The 26,830-nt window shown below is 44.0% G+C and overlaps 1 protein-coding gene across 2 annotated transcripts in view; it reads left to right on the top strand.

Annotated features, from left to right (window-relative positions):
- CFAP92 (cilia and flagella associated protein 92 (putative)) overlaps positions 1-26,830 on the top strand; it is a 102,527-nt gene that overhangs the window by 49,910 nt on the left and 25,787 nt on the right. For both annotated transcript variants that reach the window (XM_079935653.1, XM_079935652.1), the window contains exons 11-12: positions 17,185-17,379; positions 17,977-18,274. In XM_079935653.1, coding sequence (XP_079791779.1) covers positions 17,185-17,379; positions 17,977-18,274 — 493 coding nt within the window. The remainder of the gene's footprint in view (positions 1-17,184; positions 17,380-17,976; positions 18,275-26,830) is intronic.

The raw sequence follows: 26,830 nt of genomic DNA, 5'->3' as shown, positions 1-26,830 counted from the left end.
CCGGCCCTGAGAGGGACACCACAAGGACACAGACGTCAGCTCGTCCCGAGGGAGACAGGGCGGATTATTGTGAGGCTGGAGGGCTGCTTACGCTGCAGAAGTCCCCTTCCCTGGAGGCCAGGAGCCCCCGATGGCCGCCCCCTGGAGATGTTGCAGAGGCAACGGAAGTGTCCCCTTCTGGGCCGCAGCAGGTGGCCCCTCGTGGTCTTCCGTTCTTTAGTTGTGGTGATGGGATAACTCCCTTTTTCTTTCATGATTTGCAACTATCCTAGTTTGGATCAATAGGGCCTTCCTTCTCTGCTCTGGAGGCCCCCTATCTGTTCTCAGAGCTCAGATGCCCCATGACTCAGATGCTGACAACAGCAGGGTGTCCGGATGTTGACTGTGTCCACCCGGGGGGGGGCGCTGTCTTGATGTGCTGATGGCCAAGAGCACGGGGGCAGGGGAGGTGGGGAGGCCGCCTCGTGGCTGGTTATCCTCCCAGGAGGCCTGAAAGCATGCATACACACAAAAACGTGCACATGGATGTTCATAGCACCGTTATTTATAATAATCAGAAAGTGAAACGACTCAAATGTCCATCAGCTGATGAACAAAACATCCATACCATGGAATAATATTCAGCTGTCGAAAAGGAATGAAGTATTGATACAGATACTTCAACACGGATGAACCTTAAAAACGTTATGCTAGGGGACTTCCCTGGTGGCGCAGTGGGTAAGACTCATGCTCCCAATACAGAGGGCCCAGGTTTGATCTGTGGTCCGGGAACTAGATCCCTCATGCATGCCGCAACTAAGAGTTCGCATACCACAGCTAAGGAGCTGGTGAGCTGCAGCTAAGAAGCCCGCCTGCCGCAACTAAGGAGCCCGTGAGCCACAACTAAGGAGCCTGCGAGCTGCAACTAAGGAGCCCGCCTGCCTCAACTGAGATGTGGCTCAACCAAAACAAACAAACAAACAAAAACTCATTATGCTAAGTGACCTGGAGGGCATTGTGCTAAGTGAAATAAGTCAGACAGAGAAAGACAAACACTGTATGTTATCACCTACATGTGGAATCTAAAAAATAAACTAGTGAATACAACAAAAAAGAAACAGACTCACAGAGAGGACAAACTAGTGGTTACCAGTGGGGAGAGGGAAGGGGGGAGGGGCAAGATAGGGGTAGGGGAGGAAGAGGTACAGACTATTGCATATAAAATAAATAAGCTACAAAGATCTATTGTACAGCACAGTATAATATTTTGTAGTAACTATAAATGGAGCATAATCTATAAAAATTTTGAATCAGTATGTTGTACACCTAAAACTAATATTGTAATCAACTATGCCTCAATTAAAAATTATGCTAATAGGGACTTCCCTGGTGGCACAGTGGTTAAGAATCTGCCTGTCAGTGCAGGGGACGCAGGTTCAATCCCTGGTCCAGGAAGATCCCACATGTCGCACAGCAACTTAGCCCGTGCGCCACGACTACTGAAGCCCCCACGCCTAGAGCCCGTGCTTCGCAACAAGAGAAGCCACCACAGTGAGAAGCCCACACACTACAAAGAAGAGTAGCCCCCGCTCGCTGCAACTAGAGAAAGCCAGCGTGCAGCAACAAAGACCCACCGCAGCCAAAAATAAATAAATAAATTTAAATGTTATGCTAATAAAAGGAGCCAGACATAAAAGGCTACCTATTATATGATTCCATTCATATGAAATGTCTAGAATAGTCAAGTCCATAGAGATAGATCAGTGGTTTCCAAGGTCCGAGAGGAGGGATGCAGGAGAAGTGGGGAGTGATAAAAATGTTCTAGGATTAGACAGTGTTTGTGGTTGCACAACATTGGGAGTATACTAAAACCACTGAATTGTACACTTACTTTGGGGGGGGTATACTATTTTATTCAAATTTAAATTTCACCATCAAATACTGAAGTATATGCTGGCCCTGTGTTTAGATTTTTGAAATAAAGGTGGACAGACAGATTTAAGGGTGCAATGTATTAAACACTGTACAATATATTAAACAATTAGAGAAAATCTAGGGGTGCTATAACTCTATATACCTTTGTACATTGAGTGGCGTTAAGTATAGGGACAAGCCCAGCACCTGGAGGAAGAGCCCATTGAGGACTGAACAGAGGCCCTTGGCTGCTGTCAGAATCTCCCCTTGACTTTCAACAAACCAAGGCGTCTGTCCGTCTACAGAAACCACCAAATCCGGGGCAAACAGCAACAGGATAAATGCTAAGGAATTGGCTCTTTCCAGTTAGGACTCTGGGGGCCGGTCTGAAGCACACGGGGCTGGCTAGAGCTGAGACGTGTTGCAGCTCAAGTCTGGGATCTGTAGGTCAGAGCAACAATCGTTTCTAGAGACAGAATGGTGAGTGCATTCTGCAAAAGCCCCCAGGGTTTGCCGACAAGTTCCTAGGATGCTCTCCTCAAATGGCAGGAATTGGACACTTAAAAGAGTGGACTTCACGGTGTGTAGGAAAGAACTTGGCCTTGCCCAAGAGAGGTCTGGCTTTTGCCCTTGGCTTCTGGGAGGTGATCTGTGTCATGCCTGATAGGAGTGTCTTTGGTTAGGTTGCGGGCTAACCACACTGGATCTTAGGCTGAAGCCTCACCAGAGAGTCACAGGATGGAGGTTGGTGGGGCTGGAAAGACCAACGTTGTGACTTAGGGCAGGGGCTTTGGGTCATGCAGTGTCATGGGCACATTTTTGTGTGGATGCGTGCTTTCAGTTCTCCTGGGCAGATAACCAGCCACGAGGTAGCCTCCCCCTGCCCGCCACCCCCTGCTGTGCTCTTGGCCATCAGCACATCAAGACACGCCCCCTCCTGACATGGAGACTGAGATTGCTATGTGGGCCATCAATCAATCAATCAATCAATCATTAATGGAGCCCCAATAAAAACTCTGGACACCAAGCCTAGGGGGAGCTACTCTGTGTAGTGATTCTTTCATCATCTTAAAAATACCTTTTCCAAAGAAAAAGTTTTGAATTTTGATAGAGTCCAATCTATTGATTATTTTTTCTTTTATACACTATGCTTCTGGAGACATGTTTAAGAATTCTTCACAAAGCCTTAGGTCTTGAGTATTTTTTCTCTGTTTTCTTCTAAAAGATTCATGGTCTTATGGTTTACTTTTAAGTTTATGATTCGTTTTGAGTTAATTTTTGTATGAAGCGCGAGGTTTAGATTGAATTTTTCCCTTTTCTTAAAAAATTGAGGTATACTTTGCATGTAACAGTATGTTAGCTTTGGGTATACAACTTCATGATTCGATATTTGTATATGTTGTGAAATGATCACCACAATAAGTCTAGTTAACATCCATCATCATACAAGTTACAGAATTTTTTGTGATGAGAATGTTTAATGCCTACTCTCTTAGTAACTTTCAGATATGCAATACAGTATCACTAACTATAGTCACAGTGCTGTACATAACTAAATGGCTTTGTAACCTCTTGACCCCCTTCATCCATTTTGCTCACTCCACACACCCTGCCTCTGGGTGGGCAGCCACCAGTTTGTTCTCTGTATCTGTGAGCTTGGGTTTTTACTATTTTGCTTCTGTTTTTTTAGATTCCACATGTAAGTGAGATCATATGGTATTTGTCTTTCTCTGACTTGTTTCACTCAGTATGATGCCCTGGGGATGCATCCATGTTGTTCCTACTGTCAAGACTCTCTTTTTTTATGATGGAATAACTTAGGTTGTTTCTATATCTTGGCTATTGTAAATAATGCTGCATTGAACGCGGTGATGCAGATACCTGTTCGAATTAGTGTTTTTGTTTCCTTAGGATGAATACCCGGAAGTGAAACTGCTGGATCATATGGCAGTTCTATTTTTAACTTTTTGAGGAACCTCCAAAGTGTTTTCCATAGTAGCTGTACCAGTTTATTAATACATCCTTACCCACAGCGCCTGTGGGTTTCCTGTACTCCACATCCTCACCAAAATGATTATTGCTTGTCTTTTTTATAATAGCCATTCTCAACAGGTATGAGGTAATGTTTCACTTTTGTTTCAATTTGCATTTCCATGATAATTAGTGACGTTGAGCATCTTTTCCTGTACCTGTTGGCCATCTGTTTGTCATCTTTGGTAAAATGTCTATTCAGATCTTCTGCCCATTTATTTATTTATTTTTCCTTTTCTGTGATTTTATCGACTTTAAAATTTTTTTTATTGAAATATAGTTGATTTACAATGTTGTGTTAATTTCTGCTGTACAGCAAAGTGATTCAGTTATACATACATACATATATATATATATATATATACACTTTTTTTTTAGCACCTTCATTTCTTTCCTTTTTTTAAGTTTATTTATTTAGTTTTGGCTGCGTTGGGTCTTCGTTGCTGTGCGCGGGCTCCTCATTGCAGTGGCTTCTCTTGTTGTGGAGCACAGGCTCTAGGCACTCGGGCTTTAGTAGCTGTGGCATGAGGGCTCAGTAGTTGTGGCTTGCAGGCTCTAGAGCGCAGGCTCAGTAGTTGTGGCGCATGGGCTTAGTTGCTCTGCGGCATGTGGGATCTTCCCAGACCAGGGCTCAAACCATGTCCCCTGCATTGGCAGGCGGAGTCTTAACTGCTGCGGCACCAGGCAAGTCCCCACACATTCTTATTTTTACATTCTTTTCCATTATGATTTATCATAGGATACTGGATATAGTTCCCTGTGCTATACAGTAGAACCTTGTTGTTTATCTGTTCTATATATAATAGCTTACATCTGCTAATCCCAACCTCCCACTCATCCCTCTCCCATACCCCTGTCCCTTGACAACCACAAGTCTGTTTTCTATGTCCATGAGTCTGTTCTGTTTCGTAGATAAGTTCATTTGTGTTATATTTTAGATTCCACGTATAAGTGATATCATATGGTATTTGTCTATTTCTTTTTTTAAAAAAAATTTTATTTATTTGGCCATGCTGGGTCTTAGTTGCGGCATGTGGGATCTTCAGTTGTGGCATGTGGGATCTTCATTTGTGGCATGTGGGATCTTTTAGTTGTGGCATGTGAGATCTTTAGTTGCGGCATGTGGGATCTAGTTCCCTGACCAGGGATCGAACCTGGGCCCCCTCCATTGGGAGCACACAGCCTTAGCCACTGGACCACCACGAAAGTCCCCATCTTTCTCTTTCTGACCTACTTCACTTTTTATGATAATCTCTACGTCCATCCATGTTGCTGCAAATGGCATTATTTCGTTTTTTTAATGGCTGAATAGTATCCCATTGTATATATGTACCATATCTTCTTTATCCAGTCATCTGTTGATAGACATTTAGGTTGTTTCCATGTATTGGGTATTATGAATAGTGCTGCTATGAACATAGGGGTGCATGTATATTTTTGGATTATAGTTTTGTCTGGATATATGCCCAAGAGTGGGATTGCAGGATCATCTGGTAGCTCTATTTTTAGTTTTCTGAGGAACCTTCATACTGTTTTCCATAGTGGCTGTACCAGCTTACATTCCCATCAACAGTGCAAGCGGGTTCCCTTTTCTCCACACCCTCTCCAGCATTTTTTATTTGTAGACTTTTTAATGATGGCCATTCTGACTGGCGTGAGATGGTACCTCATTGCAGTTTTGATTTGCATTTCTCTAATAATTGGCAACGCTGAGCATCTTTTCATGTGCCTATTGGCCATCTGTATGTCTTTTTTGGAGAAATGTCTCTTTAGGTCTTCTGCCCATTTTTTTTTTTTTTTTTTTTTTTTTGCGGTACGCGGGCCTCTCACTGTTGTGGCCTCTCCCGCTGCGGAGCACAGGATCCAGACGCGCAGGCTCAGCGGCCATGGCTCACGGGCCCAGCCGCTCCACGGCACGTAGGATCCTCCCGGATCGGGGCACGAACCCGTGTCCCCTGCATCGGCAGGCGGACTCTCAACCACTGCGCCACCAGGGAAGCCCCTGCCCATTTTTTGATTGGGTTGTTTGTTTTGTTGTTGTTGTGTTGTATTAGCTGTTTGTATATTTTGGAAATTAAGCCCTGTCAGTCACATTGTTTGCAAACATTTTCTCCCATTCTGTAGGTTGTCTTTTCATTTTGTTTATGGTTTCCTTTTCTCTGCAGAAGCGTGTAAGTTTGATTAGGCCCCATCTGTTTATTTTTGTTTTTATTTCTTTTGCATTGGGAGATTGACCTAAGAAAACACTGGTATGATTTATGTCAGAGAATGTTTTGCTTATGATCTCTTCTAGGAGTTTTATGGTGTCATGTCTTATGCTTAAGTTTTTAAGCCACTTTGAGTTTATTTTTGTGTATGGTGAGGGGGTGTGTTCTAACTTCATTGAGTTACATGCAGCCGTCCAACTTTCCCAACACCACTTGCTGAAGAGACTGTCTTTTCCCATTGTATATTCTATTTTTTTAAAATATTTATTTATTTATTTATTTATCTTTGGTTGCATTGGGTCTTCTTTGCAGAGTGCGGGCTTTCTCTAGTTGCTGTGAGTGGGGGGCTACTCTTCGTTGTGGTGTGTGGGCTTCTCATTTTGGCAACTTCTCTTGTTGTAGAGCACAGGCTCTAGGTGCGCGGGCTTCAGTATTTGTGGCTCACGGGCTCTAGAGCACAGGCTCAGTAGTTGTGGTGCATGGGCTTAGTTGCTCCATGGCATGTGGGATCTTCCCAGACCAGGGCTCACTGTGTCCCCTGCATTGGCAGGCAGGTTCTTAACCACTGCACCACCAGGGAAGTCCGTCCTGTTGTATATTCTCACCTCCTTTGTTTAAGATTAATTGACCATAGGTGTGTGGGTTTATTTCTGGGCTGTCTGTTCTGTTCCATTTATCCATATGTCTGTTTTTGTGCCAGTACCATGTTGTTTTGATTACTGTAGCTTTGTAGTATTGTCTGAAGTCTGGGAGAATTATGCCTCCTGCTCTTTAAATTTTTTTTTTCCCCCTCAGGATTGCTGTGGCAATTCTGGGTCTTCTATGGGTCCATATAAATTTTTGGATTATTCTAATTCTGTGAAAAATGTCATGGGTAATTTGATAGGGATCACATTAAATCTGTAGATTGCTTTGGGTAGTATGGTCATTTAAATAATATTAATTATTCAAATCCAAGAGCATGGGATATCTTTCCATTTCTTTGAATCCTCTTCACTTACCTTTATTAATGTTTTATAGTTCTCAGAGTATAAATCTTTCACCTCCTTGGTGAGGTTTATTCCTGTGTTATTTTTGGGGTTGCAATTTTATTTTATTTTATTTATTTTTATTTATTAGTTGACTATAGGTGCGTGGGTTTATCTCTAGGCTTTCTATCTTGTTCCATTGATCTGTGTTTCCATTTTTGTGCCAGTACCATATTATTTTGATTACTGTAGCTTTGTAGTATAGTCTGAAGTCAGGGAGTCTGATTCCTCCAGCTCCGTTTTTTTCCCTCAAGACTGCTTTGGCTCTTCGATGTCTTTTGTGTCTCTATACAAATTTTAAGATGATTTGTTCTAGTTCCATAAAAAATACCATTGGTAATTTGACAGGGTTTGCATTGAAGCTGTAGATTGCTTTGGGTAGTATAGTCATTTTCACAATATTGATTCTTCCAATCCAAGAACATGGTATATCTCTCTATCTGCTGCTATCACCTTTAATTTCTTTCATCAGTGTCTTATAGTTTTCTGCATACAGATCTTTTGTCTCCCTAGGTAAGTTTATTCCTAGGTATTTTATTCTTTTAGTTGCAGTGGTAAATGGGACTGTTTCCATAATTTCTCTTTCAGATTTTTCATCAGTAGTGTATAGGAATGCAAGAGATTTCTGTGCATTAATTTTGTATCCTGCCACTTTACCAAATTCATTGATTAGCTCTAGTAGTTTTCTGGTGGCATTTTTAGGATTCTCTGTGTATAGTATCATGTCATCTGCAAGCAGTGACAGTTTTACTTCTTCTTTTCCAATTTGTATTCCTCTTATTTCTTTTTCTTCTCTGATTGCCATGGCTAGGACTTCCAAAACTATCTTGAATAATAGTGGTGAGAGTGGACATCCTTGTCTCGTTCCTGATCTTAGAGGAAATGCTTTCAGTTTTTCACCATTGAGAATGATGCTGGCTGTGGGTTTGTTGTATACGGCCTTTATTATGTTGATGTAGGTTCCCTCTATGCCCACTTTCTGGAGGGTTTTTATCATAAATGGGTGTTGAATTTTGTCAAAAGCTTTTTCTGCATCTATTGAGATGATCATCTGATTTTTATTCTTTGATTTGTTAATATGGTGTATCACATTGATTGATTTGCATATATTGAAGAATCGTTGCATCCCTGAGATAAATCCCACTTGATCGTGGTGTATGATCCTTTTAATGTGTTGTTGGATTCTGTTTGCTAGTATTTTGTTGAGGATTTTTGCATCTGTATTCATCAGTGATATTGGTCTGTAATTTTCTTGTTTTCTAGTATCTTTCTCTGGTTTTAGTATCAGGGTGATGGTGGCCTCATAGAATGAGTTTGGGAGTGTTCTTTCCTCTGCAATTTTTGGAAGAGTTTGAGAAGGATGAGTGTTAGCTCTTCTCTAAATGTTTGATAGAATTTAACTGTGAAGCCATCTGGTCCTGGACTTTTGTTTATTGGAAGATTTTTAATCACAATTTCGATTTCATTACTTGTTGTTGGTCTGTTCATATTTTCCGTTTCATCCTGGTTCAGTCTTGGAAGGTTATCCCTTTCTAAGAACTTGTCCATTTCTTCCAGGTTGTCCATTTTATTGGCATAGAGTTGCTTGTAGTAGTCTCTTAGGATGCTTTGTATTTCTGCGATGGCTGTTGTAACTTCTCCTTTTTCATTTCTAATTTTATTGATTCGAGTCCTCTCCCTCTTTTTCTTGATGAGTCTGGCTAATGGTTTATCAATTTTGTTTATCTTCTCAAAGAACCAGCTTTTAGTTTTATTGATCTTTGCTATTGTTTTCTTTGTTTCTATTTCATTTATTTCTGCTCTGGTCTTTATGATTTCTTTCCTTCTGCTAACTTTGGGTTTTGTTTGTTCTTCTTTCTCTAGTTCCTTTAGGTGTAAGTTTAGATTGTTTACTTGAGATTTTTCTTGTTTCTTGAGGTAGGCTTTTATAGCTATAAACGTCCCTCTTAGAACTGCTTTTGCTGCATCCCATAGGTTTTGGATTGTCGTGTTTTCATTGTCATTTGTCTCTAGGTATTTTTTGATTTCCTCTTTGATTTCCTCAGTGATCTCTTGGTTACTTAGTAATGTATTGTTTAGCCTCCACGTGTTTGTGTTTTTAACGTTTTTTTCCCTGTAACTCATTTCTAATCTCATAGTGTTGTGGTCAGAAAAGATGCTTGATATGATTTCAGTTTTCTTAAATTTCCTGAGGCTGGATTTGTGACCCAAGATATGGTCTATCCTGGAGAATGTTCCGTGTGCCCTTGAGAAGAAAGTGTAATTTGCTGTTTTTGGATGGAATGTCCTATAAATATCAATTAAATCTATCTGGTCTATTGTGTCATTTAAAGCTTCTGTTTCCTTATTTATTTTCATTTTGGATGATCTGTCCATTGGTGTAAGTGAGGTGTTAAAGTCCCCCACTATTATTGTGTTACTGTCGATTTCCTCTTTTATAGCTGTTAGCTATATATATATATATTTCCTCGATTTATATTCTGTCGATTTATAGCTGTTAGCAGTTGCCTTATGTATTGAGGTGCTTCTATATTGGGTGCATATATATTTATAATAGTTATATCTTCTTCTTGGATTGATCCCTTATCATTATGTAGTGTCCTTCCTTGTATCTTGTAACATTCTTTGTTTTAAAGTCTGTTTTATCTGATATGAGTATAGCTACTCCAGCTTTCTTTTGATTTCCATTTGCATGGAATATCTTTTTCCATCTCCTCACTTTCAGTCTGTATGTGTCCCTAGGTCTGAAGTGGGTCTCTTGTAGACAGCATATATATGGGTCTTGTTTTTGTATCCATTCAGCAAGCCTGTGTCTTTTGGTTGGAGCATTTAATTCATGTTTAAGGTAATTATCGATATGTATGTTCCTATGACCATTTTCTTAATTGTTAATGGGTTTGTTTTTGTAGGTCCTTTTCTTCTCTTGGGTTTCTCACTTAGAGAAGTTCCTTTAGCATTTGTTGTAGAGCTGGTTTGGTGGTGCTGAATTCTCTTAGCTTTTGCTTGTCTGAAAAGCTTTTGATTTCTCCCGTGAATCTGAATGAGATCCTTGCCGGGTAGAGTAATCTTGGTTTGTAGATTCTTCCGTTTCATTACTTTAAGTATATCATGCCACTCTCTTCTGGCTTGTTAGAGTTTCTGCTGAGAAATCAGTTGTTAACCTTATGGGAGTTCCCTTGTTATGTCATTTTTCGTTTTTCCCTTGCTTTCAATAATTTTTCTTCATCTTTAATTTTTGCCAATTTGATTACTGTGTGTCTCGGCATGTTTCTCCTTGGGTTTCTCCTGTATGGGACTTGCTGCGCTTCCTGGACTTGGGTGACTATTTCCTTTCCCATGTTAGGGAAGTTTTCAACTATAATCTCTTCAGTATTTTCTCTGGTCCTTTCTCTCTCTCTTCTCTTTCTGGGACCCCTATAATGCGAATGTTGTTGCATTTAATGTTGTCCCAGAGGTCTCTTAGGCTGTCTTCATTTCTTTTCATTCTTTTTTCTTTAGTCTGTTCTGCAGCAGTGAATTTCACTATTCTGTCTTCCAGGTCACTTATCCATTCTTCTGCCTCACTTATTCTGCTATTGATTCCTTCTAGTGTAGTTTTCATTTCAGTTATTGTATCGTTCATCTCTGTTTGTTCTTTAATGCTTCCAGGTCTTTGTTCAACATTTCTTGCGTCTTCTCGATCTCTGCCTCCATTCTTTTTCCGAGGTCCTGGATCATCTTCACTATGATGATTCTGAATTCTTTTTTTGAAAGGTTGCCTATCTCCACTTCATTTAGTTGGGGTTTTTTTGGGTTTTATCTTGTTCCTTCAATTGGTACGTAGCCCTCTGCCTTTTCATCTTGTCTGTCTTTCTGTGAATGTGGTTTTTGTTCCACAGGCTGCAGGATTGTAGTTCTCCTTGCTTCTGCTCTGGTTTGCAATTTTAAAAGGTTTTTTTTTTTTTTTTTTTTTGCTGTACGCAGGCCTCTCACTGTTGTGGCCTCTCCCGTTGCGGAGCACAGGCTCTGGACGTGCAGGCTCAGAGGCCATGGCTCACAGGCCCAGCCGCTCCACGGCATGTGGGATCTTCCCGGACTGGGGCATGAACCATGTCCCCTGCATCAGCAGGTGGACTCTCAACCACTGCGCCACCAGGGAAGCCCGCCACCAATTTCTGTATGTTAATTTTGTATCCTGCTACCTTGTTGAATTAATTTATCAGTTCTAGTTGTTTTTGTGTGGTGTCTTCAGGGTTTTCTATATATAGTGTCATATCATCTACATATAATGACCATTTTACCTCTTCCCTTCTAATTTGGATACCTTTAATTTCTTTCTCTCATCTGATTGCTGTGGTTAGGAATTTCAATAGTATGTTGAAGAGAAGTGGTGAGAGTGGGCATGCTTGTCTTTTTCCAGATTTTAGGGGAAGCCTTTCAGCTTTTCACTATTGAGCATTAAATTGGCTGTAGGTTTGTCATAAATAGCTTTTACTGTTTTGAGATATGTTCCCTCTAAATCCACTGTGGTAAGAGTTTTTTCGTGAATGGATGTCGAATTTTGTCAAATGCTTTTTCTGCATGTATTGAGATTATCATGTGGTTTTTGTCTTTTCTTTTGTTTATGTGGTGTTCTTGTCAAGGTATTTTTTGTCTTTTCTTTTGTTGTTGTGGTGTATCAGATTGATTGATTTGTCTATACTGAACCATCCTTGTGAACTTGGGATGAATCCCTCTTGGTCATGGTGTATGATCTTTTTTACGTGTTGTTAGATTTGGTTTGCAAATATTTTGTTGAGAATTTTTGCATCTATATTCATCAAAGATATTGGCCTGTAATTTTCTTTTTTTGGTGGTATCTTTGTCTGGTTTTGGTATCAGGGTGATTGTGGTTTCACAGAATGTCTTTGGGAGTGTTCCCTCCTCTTCAATCTTTTCGAAGAGTTTGAGAAGAATCTGTGTAAGTTCTTCTTTGTATGTTTGGTAGAATTCGCCTGTGAAGCCATGTGATCCTGGACTTCTTTTTGTAGGAATTTTTTTATTACAGGTTTGATTTCACTTCTAGTGATTGGTCTGTAGAAATTATCTATTTCTTCTTGATTCAATTTTGGTGGGCTGTATGTTTCTAGACAATTCCATTTCTTCTAGGTTGCCAAATTTGTTGGCATATAATTGTTCATAGTATTCTCTCATGGTGTTTTGTATTTCTATGGTATCAGTTGAGATTTTTCCTTTCTCTTTTCTTATTTTGTTTATTTGGATTCTCTCTCTTCTTGGTGAGCCTGGCTAGAGGTTTGTCTATTTTGTTTACCCTTTCAAAGAACCAGCTTTTGGTTTTGTTGATTTTTTTTCTATTTTTAAAAAAAATCTCTACTTTATTTCCTCCCTGATCTCTATTATTTCCTTCCTTCTGCTGACTTTAGGTTTTGTTTGTTCTTCTTTGTCTAATTCTTTTAGGTGGTAGGTTAGGTTGTTCATTTGAGATTTTTCTTGTTTTTGATGAAGGCCTGTATTGCTATGAACTTTCCGCTAAGAACTGCTTTTGCTGTGTCCCATAGATTTTGTATGGTTGTGTTTTCATCGTGCAGGAAGGTGGTGGCTGGGGCTCTCGCCCACTCCTGGCGCCTGGGCAGGTGCGTCAGTGGCCCATGACCAGTCTTGTTCAGGAGGGAGTTGGTGGAGGCTCACAACCACTCCTGCGTTCTGGGCAGGAGTTGGTGCAGTCCCTCAACCACTCCTAGGGTCTGGGAGGGTTTTAGTGGGGGATTGTGACCATTCCTGGCATCAGGGTGGATGGTGGTAGAGGTCTGTAACTGCCCCTGGAGCCTGGGCAGGCAGTGTCTTGCCCTCTGGGAGCACACATACATGGGAAAAAGGCTATAGTCTAGGTCCCACCTCTCCCCTCCTACACCACCCAAACAATGCTGACCGGCCTCTGAGGCAGCTCAGGCTTCCTCCGCTTATACCCCCAGCTGTGGTGGCACCGGATTCATCCCCCCGCCCCCAAGTCTGTCTCTACACAGCCAACCCCAGTCCTCTCCCTGGTTCTGATCTCTGGAGCCGAAGTTCCAGCACCCAGCCCCTGCCAGCACTGGGGATGCACATGTCAGGCTGGTGAGTGCAGGTCTGCGGTACTGACCATCTGTGCAGTTCTCCCTCTGCTCTGGCTGCCACGAACTGACTGCTGCATTCTTCTCAGAGGCTCTGAAGCTCCCCTTCTGTCCTGGCAGATCTCCCTGCCGGTGAGGGGGCTTCCCAGGGTGCATGAACCTTACCTCTTTCACAGCCCCCTCCCAGGGGTGCAGGTCCCATCCGGATACCTTTCTCACTTTGTTTTTCATTTTTCCTACCTGGTTACATGGAGATTTTCTTGCCCTTACAGCAGTCTGAAGTCTTCTGCCAGCGTTCAGTAGATATTCTGTGAGAATCGTTCCACATGTAGATGTATTTTTGTTGTAGATGTGGGAGAGAGCGAGCTTTGTGTCCTACTACTCTGCCATCTTGATCAGTCTCATGTTTTCTGTTAGCAATTAACATCCTTTCTTTTCAACTGAAAGGAGTCCCTTTAACATTTTTATAAGGCCAGTTTAGTGGTGATGAACTCTGTTAGTTTTTCTTATATGGAAAACTCTTTTATCTCTCCTTCAATTCTGAATGATAACTGCCGGGTAGAGTATTCTTTGTTGGAAGGTCTTTTCTTTTGGCGCTTTGAATATATCGTGCCTCTCCCTTCTGGCCTGCAAAGTGTCTGCTTAAAAATCTGCTGATAGTCTTATGGGAGTTCCCTTGTGTGTAACAATTTGTTTTTCTCTTGCTGCTTTTAAGCTTCTCTCCTTGTCGTTAGCTTTTGACCTTTTAATTATAGTGTGTTGGTGCGGGTCTCTGGGCTCATCTTATTTGGAATTCTGTTTTGATGTGGCTGGTTTCTCTTTTGCCCTATGTGAAGGGGTCATTCAGCTAGTTTTCAGTTTTTGTTTTTGTATCTTTCTCCCCAGAGGAAATTGTTCCCTATGGAGCTGTAGATTTGGTGTGTCCTTGGGAGGAGGATCTCCCTCCCAAGAAGCTGTTCCCAAGGAAGATCTTCCCAAGGAAGATCTTCAGGATCTTCCTCCGTCACCGTCTTGAACTGGAACCTAGGTTGAGTTTTTGTTGTGTTTCATTTAGCCTACATATATCCAATAGCTACAGCATCATTTGTTGAAAATATTATATTCCTTTACTGAATTGCTTTTGCATCTTTATAAAAAATCGGTTGGTCATAATTGTGTGGATCTATTTCTGGGTTCTCAATTCTGCTCCATTGATTTCTGTGTCTGTCCCTTCACCAATACTACAAAGTCTTGATTACCGTAGCTATATAATCAAAGTCAGGCCACTTTATTCTTTTTCAAAATTGTTTTTGTTGTTCTAGATCCTTTGCCTTTTCATATAAATTTTACAATATGCTGTATGTATCTACAAAACATCTTTCTAGAATGTTGATAGAAATTATGCTCAACCTATGTATCATTTGGAGAGAACTATTTGAGCCTTCCAATCCGTGAATATTTATTTAGATTTCCACTTATTTACATTTTTTAAAATTTAAAAAATTTTTAAAATTTCTTTCATCAGCATATTCAGCATACAAGTCCTGTACGTATTTGGTAGATTTATATCTAAGTATTTTACTTTTTGAGTGATTTTTAAATGGTTCTGTGTTTTTTAATTTCAGTTTCCAGCTGTGCATTGCTTGTATATAGAATATAATTGATTTTTCTATGTTGATTCTACAGCCTTGCTAAACTCACTTATTGGTTTGAGGAGTTCTGTTCGTCTGATTGATTGTTTTTGGTAGATTCCTTGGGATTTTCTACACTGACCAAGATGTCATCTGCAAATAGCAATAGTTTAATTCCTTCCTTTCCAGGCTGTATATCTTCATTTCCTTAGGGTGCTAGCTAAGACTTGAAGTACTATTTTATATAAGAGTTGTCACATCCTTGCTTTGTTTCTGGTCTTTGGTGGAAGGCAGTCTTTCCCCATTACGTGTAGGTTTTTTGTAGATGTCCTTTATCAACTTGAGGAAGTTCCACTTCATTCCTTATTCGCTGAGAGTTTCCTAATTTGCTGGCTCACACAGTTCACAAAAATCAATCCCAGACAGAGTAAAAGCTTATTTGAAATAATTATGGACTCACAATAAGTTGCAGAAATTATAGAGAGGTTCCAGGTACCCCAACACCCTGTCTCCCCCAGTGGTGACATCTGACATATTGATGGATGCAGTACAGTTAACTAGACCACAGTTGTCTGTTCTTACTCAGGTTTCACCAGAAATATCTTGTTCGTTTTATTTTTCAGATTCCACACATAAGTGAGAACATACAGTATTTATCTTTCTCTGTTTGACTTATTTTACTAAGTTTAATACCTTCCAAGATCCATCCATGTTGTTGCAAATGGCAAAATTTCATCCTCTTTAATGGCAGAGCAATATTCCACTGTATCTATATATCGTGTCTTGTTTATCCATTCATCTGCTGATGGGCACTTAGGTTGCTTACATATCTTGGCTGTTGTAAATTGGGGTGCATATATCTTTTCAAAGTATTGTTTTCACTTTCTTTGGATACATACCCAGGAGTTGAATTGTTGGATCATATGGTAGTTCTATTTTTAATTTGTTGAGGAATCTCCATACTGTTTTCCATAGTGGCTGCACCAGTTTACATTCCCACCAAGAGTGTAGGAGGGTTCCCTTTTCTTCACATCCTCACCAACACTTTATTTCTTGTCTTTTTGATGATAGCCATTCTGTGAGGTGATACGTCATTGTGGTTTTGATTTACATTTCCCTAATAATTAGTAATATTGAACATCTTTTCATGTACCTGTTTGCCATCTGTATGTCTTCTTTGGAAAAATGCCTATTCAGGTCTTCTGCCCATTTATTAATTGGGTTGTTTGTTTTTTTAACACTGAGTTGTAGGAGTTCTTTATATATTTTAGATATTAGCCCCATATCACATATCATGTGCCAATGTTCTCTCATTCAGTAGGTTGCCTTTACATTTTGTTGACGGTTTCCTTTGCGGTGCAAAAGCTTTTAAGTTTGATTAGGTCCCATTTGATTATTTTTGCTTTTGTTTCCCTTGCCTGAGGAGACAGATCCAAAAAATTATTGCTAAGACCAGTGTCAAAGAACATATTGCCTATGTTTTCTTCTAAGAGTTTCAGGTCTTATACTTAGGTCTGTAATCCATTTTGAGTTTATTTTATATATGGTATGAGAAAATGTTCTAATTTCATTCTTTGACACGTAGCTGTCTAGTTTTCCCAGCACCACTTATGTAAGAGACTGTCTTTTTCCTGTTGTATGTTCTCACCTTTCTTGTAGAAGAAAAATCTATTTTTAAAAAGTTGAATTGTAAAGCTTTTAGATAGTGCTACAGGAGGACATATTCATGACCTCAGAATAAAGAAAGACTTCTTGAGTAAGACAGAAGTAGAAAAAATAAAGGAAAAAATGACAGGTTTGGCTATGTTAAAATTAGTAACTTCTCTTCACCCAAAGACCATAAAAATTGCGAAAAGAAAAGCCACAAACTGAGAAAAAAGTATTTGCAATGTATGGAGCTAGTATTCTGAGAGTACAGAAACGCCTGTGAATGAATGAGAAAACAGTAAAAACATCCCAGTGGAGGAATGGGCAGAAGACTTGAACAGGGACCCCCCACAAAGGGGAACCACCGCCACCCCAACACACAGACTCAGGGTGGGATGCACAGGCTCCGTGCAGATTCACCGGGTTCAGGAAGGTGGAGGAACCTGAGCCCAATACAGCGGGTGGCTCAAAGGTCGGGGGTGGGGGGTGGGGGACGCAGAGTCGGTGGGAGGGGCGGGTCGGTAGGGGAGGGGGAGGAAACAGAGATGGGGCGGGGACAGCGAGACACAAGCAAGCCCAGGCCAGTGCCAGCGTTTCCACCACCAGTGGCCCTGGGAAAGTGCCGAGCTCTGTGGCGGGCAGAGCGGCAGCGGCGTGGGGCCCCTCTTTTTTCTTGCAGGGTCCCGCAGGCAGAGCCCGGCTCCTACAAGGCGCTCTACAACTCGCAGCTGCGCTTCCGCCGCCGCCTCTACGCCGACCTGGAGACCGTCCCGTACCACGTGCACCTGTCCCGGCCGCTGGCGCAGCTGATGAAGCACGCAGTGCTCTACGTGCGCAACACGGTGCCGCGGCAGGTCTTTCAGGCACTGAGCAGGTGCGGCCCGGCCCGTGCCCCGCCGTCCCGCACGCTCTGCCAGGGGGGCTTCGGAAGTGTGCGGCGGACAGAGGGCAGCCTAACCCGAACCACAGTTGTGCCTGCTGAATGTGTTTTTAAAAAGGGGGGGTTGGGGCGGGAGAGAGGGGGGCGTCCGCTCACCCTGGTGGGGGTGGGGGTGACTACTCAGTCCTCGAACTGTGCTGACATGAGGCTCTGTGCCTCGTACCCTCTGCCTGGGCGGGAAGGAGCTCTGTGGTCCACACCCCCGACGGCCAGCCTGTCGAGGCCACTCCCTGGTGGGGTGTGGGTTGGTGCGAGGTAGGGAATAAGGCCATCGGGACCGAAAAATAATCAAAGCAGAAAGTGGGAAGCCTTTAACTGCGGGGGGACTGAGAGGGGAGAGGGAAGGGGACATCTCCCCACACCCCAACCCCGTGGGCTCAGCACGCGGCATCTAAGCTTCTCGTGCACGAGCTGGGTGACCCGGGATCAGCTCATCAACCTCTCTGTGTTTTCGTTTCCTCTCATAAAACGGAGACCGTCTGACCTGTCGTGCCGGGCAGGCAGGCTGAGTGGGCCTCTTCTGTGTTCCAGGATCTACTGCATCTGCCATTACAGCTCCAGGCTCAGGGAGGTGATCACCGGGGACCTGCTGCCCTCCTCCTCCATGATCAAGGGGCTGAGCCAGGAGTTTGGGCTGCCCATTTCCCCGGAAGATCTTACAGAGGGAAAACTGCTGGCTATGTCCCTTCCTCCTGCCCCCAATCTGGAGGACTTCCGGAGCCGGAATTCCACCCTCACTTCTGAGATCCAGGCCCACCAGGAGAAGTGCCTGCAGTGGCGGAACACCATGGTCCTGAAGAACCGAGACCAGAAGTACAGCCTGATCCAGGTAGGCGCTCCCACCCCCAGGCGTCCCGGGCCTCCTGCGGCCTGTGTCTGTTTCCCTGGGCAGGGTTCCCAGGCGGGATGGGCAGGAGGTGCTGCCTGCAGGGCACAACTGTGCCAGGAGCTTTGCCTCCCAACCCTGGAGTATCTTGTCCTTCTTGAAAGGTGAAGAGGAACCCTCTTATGTGTAATTCCTTTCCCCTGGCCCTGGAGTTCATCTTAGAGGAAGAACTGTGTGTGTGTGTTCACATTTTGCTTAAGCTGCTGAAGGCATGGATGCCATATGATGTCCAAGCAACACAGGAGACAAACTAACCTGTGTGAGAAAATGTGCGTAGAGGGGAAGAGAACAGGAGACTGAGAAGCTGGTGAGGTGATGGAAGGTCAGGTGCATGTGGCCTGAATGGCCAAGGGCCTCCCTCAGCCCATGCCAACCAAAAAGGCTTAAAAACGCCAACATCTGAGGTGTGCCTTGAACTCGTAGTGTGTATGGGTGAAGCCACTGCCTGGCCCTCCCACCCCAATCTCTAGTAAAAGTCGTCTTAGAAGTCTCTAAGTTTTATATATGTGCCTTCTTTATGAAAATCGACAAGGAGGTGGTGGTTTTTTTCTGTCAGTGTTCAAGTTTTTAGCTTTCTCAAAAGAACCGGTTCTTTGATTTATCAATCAGTCTACTTTTCCTGCTTTCCTAATTCATTAACTTCAACTTTTACAATTTTATTTATTTATTTATTTTTGGCTGTGTTGGGTCTTCGTTGCTGTGTGGGCTTTCTCTAGTGGCGGTAAGCGGGGGCTACTCTTCGTTGTGGTGCGCGGGCTTCTCATTGCGGTGGCATCTCTTGTTGCAGAGCATGGGCTCTAGGCACGCGGGCTTCAGTAGTTGTGGCATGTGGGCTCAGTAGTTGTAGCTCACGGGCTCTAGAGCGCAGGCTCGGTAGTTGTGGTTCGCGGGCTCTAGAGCGCAGGCTCAGTAGTTGTGGTGCACGGGCTTAGTTGCTCCGCGGCATGTGGGATCTTCCTGGACCAGGGCTCGAACCCACGTCCCCTGCGTTGGCAGGTGGATTCTAAACTACTGTGCCACCAGGGAAGCCCCAGAAGTAGAATTTTTTTTCAATCTTTAAAATATATATATATATATATATTTATGGCTGCGTTGGGTCTTTGTTGCTGTGCACAGGCTTTCTCTAGTTGCGGCGAGCGGGCGCTACTCTTCGTTTCGGTGCACGGGCTTCTCACTGCGGTGGCCTGTCTTGTTGTGGAGCACAGGCTCTAGGCGTGTGGGCTCAGTAGTTGTGGCTCGCAGGCTGTAGAGCTCAGACTCAGTAGTTGTGGCACACAGGCTTAGTTGCTCCGTGGCACATGGGATATTCCTGGACCAGGGCTCGAGCCCGTATCCCCTGCATTGGCAGGTGGATTCTTACCCACTGCACCACCAGGGAAGCCACAGAAGTAGAATTTTTGGGTCATTTAATAAGTTTATGTTTAACATTTTAAGAAACTGTCAAGCAGTTTTTCACCATATGTCCACCATTTTATGTCACCAAACGCAATGCACGAGGGTTCCAGTTTCTCCACATCCTCACAAATGCTGGTAGCTGTCAATTTTTTTTTTTTTTTTTTTTTTTTTTTTTTTTTTTTTTGCGGTACGCAGCCATCTCACTGTTGTGGCCTCTCCTGTTGCGGAGCACAGACTCCAGACAAGCAGGCTCAGAGGCCATGGCCAAGGGCCCAGCCACTCCACGGCATGTGGGATCTTCCCGGATTGGGGAACGAACCCGTGTACCCTGCATCGGCAGGCAGACTCTCAACCACTGCGCCACCAGGGAAGCCCAGTGCGTGTTTGTTTTATATATGTGTTTATACGTATTTTTCTGTGTATGTGTTCATGTGAACCGCCTAACTTATATCTCCTACCCCACTTTCTTTTTGGTAACCCTAGCTTTAATCTGAAAGTCGGTGACTCTGTTTCTGTTTGGTATACTAGTTCAGTTGTATGTATGTTTCCCTTCCTGTTATAAGTGATATTATATGCTGTGGGTCCTCCTCTGTCTGTCTGACTTCACTCAGTGTTTGGGCATCCCAGGTCCATCCACGTTGCTTCTGATGGCATTATTTCATTCTTTTTGCTGGCTGAGTAACAGTTCCTTGTATACACGTAGGACCTGCTGTTTATGTATTCATCACTCGCTGGACTACTTGTTTGTGTGTCTTGGCGATTGTAAATAGTGCTGCAGTTAACGTTGGGGTGCTTGTGTCTTTCTGAATTATGGATTTTCCGGAGTAGCGCCCAGGAGTGGACATGCAGTAGTATAGGGTCGCTCTCTCCTTAGTTTTCTAGGAACTGGGATACAGTGCTTTCTAGTGGCGGTCACCAATGTACATTTCCACTCACCGAGCTGGAAGGTTCCCTTTTCTCCACACTCATTCCCCATCGATTGTTTGTAGACTTTTTGATGCTGGCCATACCGCCTGCTGCGAGATGATGCCACTTTAGAATTTTGATATGCATTTCTCGGATAATCAGCGACTTTCTGCTTCCTGTCGTGGTCGGGGTTTTTCTTTTTAAACAGTGTGAGTAAACTTTCCCTCCTGCAATTTGGCTTCTTGAAAGTCTGTGTTTTTCGAATGTTTTTTCGGTTACCTAACCCAGGTCATTTTTGAAGACACGTGTTATTAAAAGCCCCACAGGCTCTGTGAGTATTAGGTGCCCTGAAGCACCGGTTGTAAAGTTGTTGTTCCGCGAAACGTCCACAAGGCGGCAGCATTTCTTCATGCCCAGCTCTGGTTCCTCGGCAACCAAAAGTTTTAGGGGCAGTCATGGTGCTGGGCTGTGAATTAGAGGGGAAGGTGCCAGAGGCAACACCCAAGGGCTTGTGTGTCACTACCTCTTCCCTGTTAAGCTTCTACGCCCCCGAAAATTCGAAACCCTGGCTAAAGCTGCGGGTGCTGCGGTGTGTAGGTCGGGTGACTCCTGGCAAGGAGGCCGGATGTGGGAAGCCCACCAGCAGCAGCCGTGGAGGCTCGGTCACGGTTTGAATCTCCTGCAGCCTAGATGGTCCCCCATGGTTGGGGTGCACTTGGCTTCCTTTTAGCTCTCGGAAGGCCCACCTAGGTTCTGAAGGTTTGGTTCCCCCCACAAAGGAAGAGACAGGACAGCTCTAAGGGGCTGCATTTGCAGGCACGTCCTCTTCACGTCTCTCGGCTCCACCTCAGTGCACCCTTGGGACCCCAGGCTGCTCAGGCTGCTGGGATGTGACACCAGCGCCTATCACCGGGGCCCGAGGCGAAAAGCATGCCCATTTCTTTCCTTTTACTTTCTTTTTCAGCTTAATTCTGATGGTATGTTGTACTAGAGTTGATTTCCAAAGTGGGGTTTGGTGTAGTGTACAGCAAGCTGATTGAGTTACACATGTAATACAGCTACTATTTTTCGGATTCCTTTTCCGTATAGGTTATTGCAGAACGTTGAATAGAGGTCCTGGTGTTGTACAGTAGTCCTTGTCAAGTGCGTGTTTTTTTTAATATATATATGTTTATAGGTATTTTTCTGTGTATGTGTTCATGTGAAACGCCTAACTTATATCTCCTACCCCACTTTCTTTTTGGTAACCCTAGCTTTAATCTGAAAGTCGGTGACTCTGTTTCTGTTTGGTATACTAGTTCAGTTGTATGTATGTTTCCCTTCCTCCTATAAGTGATATTATATGCTGTGGGTCCTCCTCTGTCTGTCTGACTTCACTCAGTGTTTGGGCATCCCAGGTCCATCCACGTTGCTTCTGATGGCATTATTTCATTCTTTTTGCTGGCTGAGTAACAGTTCCTTGTATACACGTAGGACCTGCTGTTTATGTATTCATCACTCGCTGGACTACTTGTTTGTGTGTCTTGGCGATTGTAAATAGTGCTGCAGTTAACGTTGGGGTGCTTGTGTCTTTTTGAATTATGGATTTTCCGGAGTAGCGCCCAGGAGTGGACATGCAGTAGTATAGGGTCGCTCTCTCCTTAGTTTTCTAGGAACTGGGATACAGTGCTTTCTAGTGGCGGTCACCAATGTACATTTGCACTCACCGAGCTGGAAGGTGTCTTTTCTCCACACTCATTCCCCATCGATTGTTTGTAGACTTTTTGATGCTGGCCATACCGCCTGCTGCGAGATGATGCCACTTTAGAATTTTGATATGCATTTCTCGGATAATCAGCGACTTTCTGCTTCCTGTCGTGGTCGGGGTATTTCATTTTAAACAGTGTGAGTAAACTTTCCCTCCTGCAATTTGGCTTCTTGAAAGTCTGTGTTTTTCGAATGTTTTTTCGGTTACCTAACCCAGGTCATTTTTGAAGACACGTGTTATTAAAAGCCCCACAGGCTCTGTGAGTATTAGGTGCCCTGAAGCACCGGTTGTAAAGTTGTTGTTCCGCGAAACGTCCACAAGGCGGCAGCATTTCTTCGTGGCCAGCTCTAGTTTGTTGGCAACCAAAAGCGTTAGGAAGAGTCATCTTACTAGGCTGTGAATTAGAGGGGAAGGTGCCAGAGGCAACACCCAAGGGCTTGTGTGTCACTACCTCTTCCCTGTTAAGCTTCACGCCCCCGAAAAGTCCAAACCCTGGCTAAAGCTGCGGGTGCTGCGGTGTGTAGGTGGGGTGACTCCTGGCAAGGAGGCCGGATGTGGGAAGCCCACCAGCAGCAGCCGTGGAGGCTCGGTCACGTTTTGAATCTCCTGCAGCCTAGATGGTCCCCCATGGTTGGGGTGCACTTGGCTTCCTTTTAGCTCTCGGAAGGCCCACCTAGGTTCTGAAGGTTTGGTTCCCCCCACAAAGGAAGAGACAGGACAGCTTTCAGGGGCTGCATTTGCAGGCACGTCCTCTTCACGTCTCTCGGCTCCACCTCAGTGCACCCTTGGGACCCCAGGCTGCTCAGGCTGCTGGGATGTGACACCAGCGCCTATCACCGGGGCCCGAGGCGAAGGGTGTACCCATTTCTGCTCTTTTGCGTTCATTTTCAGTTTAATTCTTACGGTATGTTGCGGTATGGGTAATTTACAGTGTGGTGTTTGGTGTAGGTGTACAGCAAGCTGATTGAGTTACACATGTAATACAGCTACTATTTTTCGGATTCCTTTTCCGTATAGGTTATTGCAGAACGTTGAATAGAGGTCCTGGTGTTGTACAGTAGTCCTTGTCGAGTGCGTATTTTATATATATGTTTATAGGTATTTTTCTGTGTATGTGTTCATGTGAACCGCCTAACTTATATCTCCTACCCCACTTTCTTTTTGGTAACCCTAGCTTTAATCTGAAAGTCGGTGACTCTGTTTCTGTTTAGTAAACTAGTTCAGTTGTATGTATGTTTCCCTTCCTCCTATAAGTGATATTATGTGCTGTGGGTCCTCCTCTGTCTGACTGACTTCACTCAGTGTTTGGGCATCCCAGGTCCATCCATGTTGCTTCTGATGGCATTATTTCATCCTTTATCCTGGCTGAGTAACGGTCCCTTGTATACACGTAGGACCTGCTGTTTATGTATTCATCACTCGCTGGCCTATTTGTTTCTGTGTCTTGGCGTTTGTAAATAGTGCCGCAAAGAACGTTGGGGTGCTTGTGTCTTTCTGAATTATGCATTTTCCCGAGTAATGCCCAGGAGTGGGCCTGCAGAAGTATAGGGTCGCTCTCTCTGTAGTTTTCTAGGAACTGGGATACAGTGCTTTCTAGTGGCGGTCACCAATGTACATTTGCACTCACCGAGCTGGAAGGTTCCCATTTCTCCACGCTCATTCCCCATCGATTGTTTGTAGACTTTTTGATGCTGGCCATTCTTCCCGCTGTGAGGCGACGCCTCGTTACACGGTGGATTGGCATTTGTCAAATAATGAGTGATATGCATCTTGTCGTGGTGTGTATTTTTTCATTTTAAACAGTGTGAGTAAACTTTCCCTCTTCAAATTTGGCCTTTTGAGGGTGTGTGTGTTTCTAATTTATTTTTCGGTTGCCTAACCCGGGTGATTTTTGAGCACACGTGTCGTTAAAAGCCCCACAGGCTTCCTGAATATGATGTGCCCTTAAACACCGGTTGTAAAGTTGTTGTTACGGGAAACGTCCACAAGGCGGCAGCATTTCTTCATGCCCAGCTCTGGTTCCTCGGCAACCAAAAGTTTTAGGGGCAGTCATGGTGCTGGGCTGTGAATTAGAGGGGAAGGTGCCAGAGGCAACACCCAAGGGCTTGTGTGTCACTACCTCTTCCCTGTTAAGCTTCACGCCCCCGAAAAGTCCAAACCCTGGCTAAAGCTGCGGGTGCTGCGGTGTGTAGGTGGGGTGACTCCTGGCAAGGAGGCCGGATGTGGGAAGCCCACCAGCAGCAGCCGTGGAGGCTCGGTCACGTTTTGAGTCTCCTGCAGCCTAGATGGTCCCCCATGGTTGGGGTGCACTTGGCTTCCTTTTAGCTCTCGGAAGGCCCACCTAGGTTCTGAAGGTTTGGTTCCCCCCACAAAGGAAGAGACAGGACAGCTTTCAGGGGCTGCATTTGCAGGCACGTCCTCTTCACGTCTCTCGGCTCCACCTCAGTGCACCCTTGGGACCCCAGGCTGCTCAGGCTGCTGGGATGTGACACCAGCGCCTATCACCGGGGCCCGAGGCGAAAAGCATGCCCATTTCTTTCCTTTTACTTTCTTTTTCAGCTTAATTCTGATGGTATGTTGTACTAGAGTTGATTTCCAAAGTGGGGTTTGGTGTAGTGTACAGCAAGCTGATTGAGTTACACATGTAATACAGCTACTATTTTTCGGATTCCTTTTCCGTATAGGTTATTGCAGAACGTTGAATAGAGGTCCTGGTGTTGTACAGTAGTCCTTGTCAAGTGTGTGTTTTTTTTAATATATATATGTTTATAGGTATTTTTCTGTGTATGTGTTCATGTGAAACGCCTAACTTATATCTCCTACCCCACTTTCTTTTTGGTAACCCTAGCTTTAATCTGAAAGTCGGTGACTCTGTTTCTGTTTGGTATACGAGTTCAGTTGTATGTATGTTTCCCTTCCTGTTATAAGTGATATTATATGCTGTGGGTCCTCCTCTGTCTGTCTGACTTCACTCAGTGTTTGGGCATCCCAGGTCCATCCACGTTGCTTCTGATGGCATTATTTCATTCTTTTTGCTGGCTGAGTAACAGTTCCTTGTATACACGTAGGACCTGCTGTTTATGTATTCATCACTCACTGGACTACTTGTTTGTGTGTCTTGGCGATTGTAAATAGTGCTGCAGTTAACGTTGGGGTGCTTGTGTCTTTCTGAATTATGGATTTTCCGGAGTAGCGCCCAGGAGTGGACATGCAGTAGTATAGGGTCGCTCTCTCCTTAGTTTTCTAGGAACTGGGATACAGTGCTTTCTAGTGGCGGTCACCAATGTACATTTGCACTCACCGAGCTGGAAGGTTCCCTTTTCTCCACACCTATTCCCCATCGATTGTTTGTAGACTTTTTGATGCTGGCCATACCGCCTGCTGCGAGATGATGCCACTTTAGAATTTTGATATGCATTTCTCGGATAATCAGCGACTTTCTGCTTCCTGTCGTGGTCGGGGTTTTTCTTTTTAAACAGTGTGAGTAAACTTTGCCTCCTGAAATTGGGCTTCTTGAAAGTCTGTGTTTTTCGAATGTTTTTTCGGTTACCTAACCCAGGTCAATTTTGAAGACACGTGTTATTAAAAGCCCCACAGGCTCTGTGAGTATTAGGTGCCCTGAAGCACCGGTTGTAAAGTTGTTGTTACGGGAAACGTCCACAAGGCGGCAGCATTTCTTCGTGGCCAGCTCTAGTTTGTTGGCAACCAAAAGCGTTAGGAAGAGTCATCTTACTAGGCTGTGAATTAGAGGGGAAGGTGCCAGAGGCAACACCCAAGGGCTTGTGTGTCACTACCTCTTCCCTGTTAAGCTTCACGCCCCCGAAAAGTCCAAACCCTGGCTAAAGCTGCGGGTGCTGCGGTGTGTAGGTGGGGTGACTCCTGGCAAGGAGGCCAGATGTGGGAAGCCCACCAGCAGCAGCCGTGGAGGCTCGGTCACGGTTTGAATCTCCTGCAGCCTAGATGGTCCCCCATGGTTGGGGTGCACTCGGCTTCCTTTTAGCTCTCGGAAGGCCCACCTAGGTTCTGAAGGTTTGGTTCCCCCCAGAAAGGAAGAGACAGGACAGCTTTAAGGGGCTGCATTTGCAGGCACGTCCTCTTCACGTCTCTCGGCTCCACCTCAGTGCACCCTTGGGACCCCAGGCTGCTCAGGCTGCTGGGATGTGACACCAGCGCCTATCACCGGGGCCCGAGGCGAAAAGCATGCCCATTTCTTTCCTTTTACTTTCTTTTTCAGCTTAATTCTGATGGTATGTTGTACTAGAGTTGATTTCCAAAGTGGGGTTTGGTGTAGTGTACAGCAAGCTGATTGAGTTACACATGAAATGTAGCTACTGTTTTTCGGATTCCTTTTCCATATAGGTTATTGCAGAACGTTGAATAGAGGTCCTGGTGTTGTACAGTAGTCCTTGTCAAGCGTGTTTTTCTTTATATATATATATATATATATATAT

The sequence above is a fragment of the Stenella coeruleoalba genome, assembly GCF_951394435.1.
Source record: "Stenella coeruleoalba genome assembly, chromosome: 10".
NCBI lineage: Eukaryota > Metazoa > Chordata > Mammalia > Artiodactyla > Delphinidae > Stenella > Stenella coeruleoalba.
Note: the sequence above shows the minus strand (reverse complement) of the source record. Positions and strands in the feature narration are given on the sequence as shown.